At 36.6% G+C, this 6,489-nt stretch overlaps 1 protein-coding gene across 1 annotated transcript; it reads left to right on the top strand.

Annotated features, from left to right (window-relative positions):
• LOC109816205 (flavonoid 3',5'-hydroxylase 2) lies at positions 1-3,111 on the top strand. The gene is made up of 3 exons (XM_020381106.3): positions 1-418; positions 1,246-1,794; positions 2,361-3,111. Exons 1-3 carry the CDS (start codon positions 71-73, stop codon positions 2,991-2,993), a joined length of 1,530 nt encoding a protein of 509 aa, XP_020236695.1. The 5' UTR covers positions 1-70; the 3' UTR covers positions 2,994-3,111.
• Positions 3,112-6,489: the final 3,378 nt, after the last annotated feature.

The following is a 6,489-nucleotide window of genomic DNA, read 5'->3' as shown; positions in this document are numbered from 1 at the left end:
TCATAGTTCTTCCGAATCATGAATCAATTCACAGTTCACAGAACCTAAAAAATTAACTTAGCACATCGCCATGGACACGTTGTTCCTTGTGAAGGAAATTGCTGTGTCCATTTTGATCTTCTTCATCACTCGTTTCTCCCTTCGTTCGGTTTTCAAGAGCCATGGACGAAAGCTTCCACCGGGGCCACGAGGGTGGCCTGTGCTAGGAGCACTTCCTCTGATGGGAAGCATGCCTCACGTGACCTTAGCCAACATGGCAAAAAAATATGGACCTGTTATGTACCTCAAAATGGGAACTAACAACATGGTTGTCGCTTCTACTCCTGCTGCAGCCCGTGCTTTCCTCAAAACCCTAGACCAGAACTTCTCCAATAGGCCTCCCAATGCTGGTGCAACCCACTTGGCTTATGGTGCTCAGGTAGGGATGCAACACCTCCTTTTTCAATTTTTATAGTTATTATATATGCATGTTTATGAATACAAATGGATGTGATTGAATATACATATTTACTTGTTAGTTTTAGGGGTTAATCTTTGACATTTAATACCCTTAATAATATATGTTATAAATGGATAACATTGAATCACATAATAGTATCTTGATAATTATAATTATATGTGTGTCATTTTATAAATGAAATTACTTATAACTTTAAAAGTACAAGATATGTCAAAATAAGTTGATTGACGAAGATGAATTAATTTTTAAATTATATAAAATTTAATTAACTATATTTTAAGTCTCTATAAATAGTGTAAAGTTTATTTAAGTCACTAAAAATTAATGTGTTCTTTTTAGTCTCTAATTTATAAAAATGTGTTATATGATTTTTATTCTTGATAAAAAAAATAAAAAAAACTGTCTCATTTAAGTCTTTATAATTGAGACAGTAAAATGAGTAGATTTGTTTCGGAAAGACTAAAAGTAAATATTATCTTTCTTTAGAGAGTATACAAACATATTTAAACCATAAAATTTTATAAAATTTATTTACTTAATAATAACTATCAATTCAATAGTTCAATAGATGTAATTTAATGTTGACAAGAAATTATTGAATAGATGAAATTCAATCTTCACATGTTGTTGAAATAAATTTATAAATATTTACTTTCAAAACAAGTGAAATCCTCTCTTTCTGTATCTATATGTTCTATATTTTTTTTTTATAGATATAAATATATAGTTTTATAATTTACTAACATAATTATATATGTGCCAATTTGGACCCGTGTGGTTCACAGGATTTGGTGTTTGCTCCATACGGATCTAAGTGGAAGTTGCTTAGGAAACTAAGCAACTTACACATGCTTGGAGGAAAGGCTCTGGATGATTGGGGTCCAATTAGAGAGGAAGAAATGGGGTACATGCTTCGTGCAATGTATGATTCTAGCAAGAGGGGTGAGGCTGTGGTTGTGGCTGAGATGTTGACATACTCTATGGCTAACATGATTGGCCAAATCATACTGAGTCGTCGCGTGTTTGAGACCAAGGGTTCCGAGTCAAACGAGTTCAAGGACATGGTGGTTGAGCTCATGACCGTGGCGGGGTACTTCAACATTGGTGACTTCATACCCTTTTTGGCCAAGTTGGACTTGCAAGGCATAGAGCGTGGGATGAAGCAATTGCACAAGAAGTTTGATGCGTTGTTGACCAGGATGTTTGAGGAGCATGTGGCTTCCAGACATAAGAGAAAGGGAAAACCTGATTTCTTGGACATGGTCATGGATCATCATGGTGAAGACGCCGATGGGGAGAAACTCACTCTCACCAACATCAAAGCTCTACTCTTGGTAAAACCCCCCTTTTTTTTATCTGATATATATTTACAATTTCTTCAATATAAGTTATTTGTCAAATTTTAAAATATAATTTATATTTAAATATAATATTTATTTCTATATATATTTAACATGTGCATTTAAACCAAAAATAAAAAAAAAGAAAATTATACATGATATTGAAATTAGTTTCGTTATTGTATAATTAATGATTTGATAATTAAGTAAATGTTAGAGGTGTTTATAGATTGATTTTTAAAAAAAAAAACTCAAACCGAATCAAATAATTTATAAAAGTGAATCGATTAATAATATAATTATTTATTTTTATTTATATATAAATTAATTTTCTTAAAAAAAATAAAATTAAATTAAACCAAATTGAATAAGATATAGATAAGTTTAGAACAAATTTGGATTTTTATCTCATCTTATGTTAAATCATGAACAAAGTACAAGACAGGAATTAAGGAATACCGAGGTTAAATTCATGCTCCCAAAAATTAAATGGGACCACGGAAAGCGATGTGACTGATTTGTAGTACGATGAAAAAATTGTATTTAATGTTTTGTTTCAGAACCTGTTCACAGCAGGAACAGACACATCGTCGAGCATAATAGAGTGGGCCCTAGCGGAGATGGTGAAGAACCCAAGGATCATGAAGAGGGCCCAGGAAGAGATGGACGCAGTGATAGGGCGCGATCGGCGTCTCAGAGAAACAGACATAGCAAAGCTTCCATACTTCCAAGCCATATGCAAGGAAACCTACCGCAAGCACCCTTCCACCCCTCTGAACCTGCCACGTGTCTCGGCCCAGGCCTGCCACGTGAACGGGTTCTACATCCCGGCGAACACTCGGCTGAGCGTGAACATCTGGGCCATAGGGCGGGACCCGCAGGTGTGGGAGCAGCCCTTGGAGTTCAGGCCCGAGAGGTTTCTGAGCGGGCCCAACGCGAAGATCGACCCACGCGGGAACGACTTCGAGCTGATTCCGTTCGGCGCTGGGCGGAGAATCTGCGCGGGGACGAGGATGGGCATTGCGCTGGTGCACTACATTTTGGGGACTTTGGTTCATTCCTTTGAGTGGAAGGTGCCGAGTGAGGTTGGGGAGTTGAACATGGAGGAGGCCTTTGGGCTTGCCTTGCAGAAGAAGGTCCCACTCGCTGCTTTGGTTAGCCCTAGGTTGACCTCAAGTGCTTATATTCCTTAGCCCTTACTCTTATTATGTATCAATATCATGCACTCTAATGCTTTTCTACTTAATAAGTGTCCATTGTTGCACATGCATGCCTTAATTAGTGTTTATTGGAATCCGTTACCCACCACCACCTACTTGCTTTTCATTAATGCTCCGAGACTTACTAATTAGTAACTTGGACTATTATGTTTTTGGTTTAATTATATATTTTTTTTATTATTATTTTGGGTTCAACTTACGCCAATTTCACTTGCTTTTTAATCTTTTTTATCATAAAAAAATCTTGATATCAAGAATAAAATATATTCACTAGTATAAAAATGACTTTTAAAATTGGGGTTTTAAAATCGGTCATAAGCAGTGTTTTAAAACTCAGTTCGAACCGGCCGGTCGAACCGGTCGAACCGGAAACTGGTGGTTGGATCGAGCCGAACCAGTAATCAGACCAGATGTGCAGCTGACTCGGTATGACTCGGTATGACCCGGATAAAAATCCGGTTGAACCAGCGACTCGCGGGTCTCATGACCTAAACCAGGTCATCACTTTTTTTGGAAAAAAAAAATTTAAATGGCATCGTTTTTTTAATTTAAAAAATAAAATCTTCAATTTTTAATGTCTCTGCCCCCATTTGTTGCACGCTTAAGCTTTGAAACCCTAAGTCTTTTTTTTTCCAGTTTGATTTTAAGACACAAACCCAACCCTCATGCACCATCGCGCGTCGCTCGTCGCTCCGTCGGATCGTTGCACAGTTGCACCGCCGCACTCTGCATAGCCACACAGTTGCACAGTCGCACCACTACACCACCGCATAGTCGTTGGTTTCTTCAGACAGCTGGGAAAAAAGACAGATTTGTTGGCTGTAGTTTTAGCTTGTATATGTGCATCTTTCACCGGAGCAGGTAGGGGTGGAGATGCATCTGATCTTTCAGCGGTCCCCGGTCGTCAGTATCATGTCCCCGTGTCTCAGCATCTAGAAGAATAGCTAGGCTTTTATGAACCCGGTTCACAAGGTAAATGTTTTCATTTCTGAAGAAGGAGAATCCAGAAGATTGTTATTACAAAATTCGAATAGATTTATTACTTGATAAGTTATATAGCTAGTAGCACATTTTGGTCTGTGACATACGTAATTGTTTGACTAATTAAAGAATAAAGATAGTGTATTGCTCCTTTGATATTTATTATTAAATAAATTTTATTACTGGCAATAAGGAGGATTGGCTACTCATATTTAGAACTTGTTTTATTTGCTTAAAACTCATGAATGACATTATAAAATTATGTTAAAATGTGTTTGTAATTTTTTTGGAGTTTCTTTTAAGGTATGATGTGATTTTTTTAAAAAATTTGTAAGTATGAAATATGTATAACAAATATTTTTTTAATTTTTTTAATAGAAACCGGGTCATGCGGTTTAATAAGTGATCCACCGGTCTAACCATTGACTCATTGACCCAGTACTCTCACCGGTTCAATGACCGGTTCGGTTTTTAAAACACTGGTCATAAGGTAGCCGATTTTAAAAGTGACACGGTGGAAATTTTGTAAATAATGACATTACTTTTAAAATCGGCTACGTTATGACCAATTTTAAAAGTCTCTGATGCTACTTTTAAAATCGGCTGTTCAACAGCCGATTTTAAAAGTCCCACTTTTAAAATCGGCTCTTGAACAGCCGATTTTAAATGTCCACTTTTAAAATCGGCTCTAAACAGTCGATTTTAAAAGTCCACTTTTAAAATCGGCTCTTAACAGCCGATTTTAAAAGTCCACTTTTAAAATCGGCTATTGAACAGCCGATTTTAAAAGTCTACTTTTAAAATCGACTACTGAACAGCCGATTTTAAAAGTACCACTTTTAAAATCGGTTATTGAACAGCCGATTTTAAAAGTAGCATCAGAGGGTTAATTTATACTATCTCCGCTCCCATTGCTCCATTCTCTACTCTTTAGCTTCAATATCATATATTCTTCTCTTTACTCTCTCGGACTCTCATCTGAAGTGTGCAGCTTCTTATTTTCTTGGAAGAATACAACATCAAGGTAACATTCTCGTCTCATGTCTCCTAGAATGGCCTGCACTACTTGTAGGACGGCCCGTTCTACAAGCAGAACGGCCTGCACTGCTTGCAGAACGGCCCGTGCTGCAAGCAGAATGGCCTGTACTGCTTGCAGAACGGCCCGTTCTACTAGCAGTACAGACCGTTCTGCAAGTAGTACAGGCCGTTCTGCTTGCAGTACAGGCCGTTCTGGGGCCGTTCCAGACTAAATTTTAGGCATTGCAAGCAGTTTTAGGCATTTTTCTAAATTAGACCCCTTGTATGTATGTGTTATATATTTGTATTTTATTAATAATTTGTGATATAATTAATGTCTAGCTAGTAATTTAGTGTTTAGAAAAATTAGGTGCTTTATTTGATTTTTATAAATTAATATGATGTTATATTTATGCACATATTGAGTGAACCTTAATTTCCCTTTTGAAATTTAATACAAATGATTAAAATAGTGAGATTAACATTCATGGTCTATTTTTTTTTTTATGAAGAACAGAAGTTATGGATAAAAGTTGGTTATTGAATCGAAGTTGGATACATGCATCACGTATAAGTGATGAGTATGAGATGGAGTAGAATATTTTATTGAATATGTAATACGAAATGCTAATGATGATATGAATGGAAGGTTTTTTTGTCCTTGTGTTAATTGTTGTAATGCGACTCGCCTAGAACTTGATGTGATAAGAGAACATCTTTTGTGTGATGGATTTCTTAAGAATTATACACGTTGGATATGGCATGGTGAAAATATTGACATTCAAAGTGTATCAGTCGAAACTCAAACTCAAACATTTACACAAGAGATAGATATGGATGATCGGTTAGAGGAGATGCTTCGTGATGTGGGTCCAGAATCATTCAAGCGTGCACATATGTATGAAACTATGTGCAACGATTTGGAGAAGCCGTTGTATCCAAACTGTACAAAATTCACAAGACTTTCAACTATATTAAGATTGTTCAATTTAAAGGCAAGAAATGGATGGAGTTATAAAAACTTCACAGAATTGTTAGAGCTACTGAAAGAAATGCTTCCAGAGGGTAACACATTGCCTAATCGTAACTACGAGGCAAAAAAGGTGTTGTGTCCTATAGGTTTGGAGTATAAGAAGATACATGCGTGCCCAAATGATTGTATGTTATATCATGGTGAGTTTGAAGGGTTGCATCAATGTCCAAGATGTGGGTTGTCACGATATAAAAAGAAACAAGATGATTCTGATTATGATGTGAGCACTAAGGGTCCTCCAGCGAAGGTTTTATGGTATTTGTCAATTGTTCCGAGATTAAAACGTTTGTTTGCTAATGCGGATGACGCAAATCTAATGAGATGGCATGAAGATGAAAGGACGCGTGATGGAAGTCTTAGGCATCCAGTAGATTGTTTGCAATGGAAAAAATTGATTCTCTGTTTCCAAATTTTGGCAAGGAGCCAAGAAATGTGAGG

The sequence above is a fragment of the Cajanus cajan genome, chromosome 2 (assembly GCF_000230855.2).
Source record: "Cajanus cajan strain Asha chromosome 2, NIPB_CcT2T_4, whole genome shotgun sequence".
NCBI lineage: Eukaryota > Viridiplantae > Streptophyta > Magnoliopsida > Fabales > Fabaceae > Cajanus > Cajanus cajan.
Note: the sequence above shows the minus strand (reverse complement) of the source record. Positions and strands in the feature narration are given on the sequence as shown.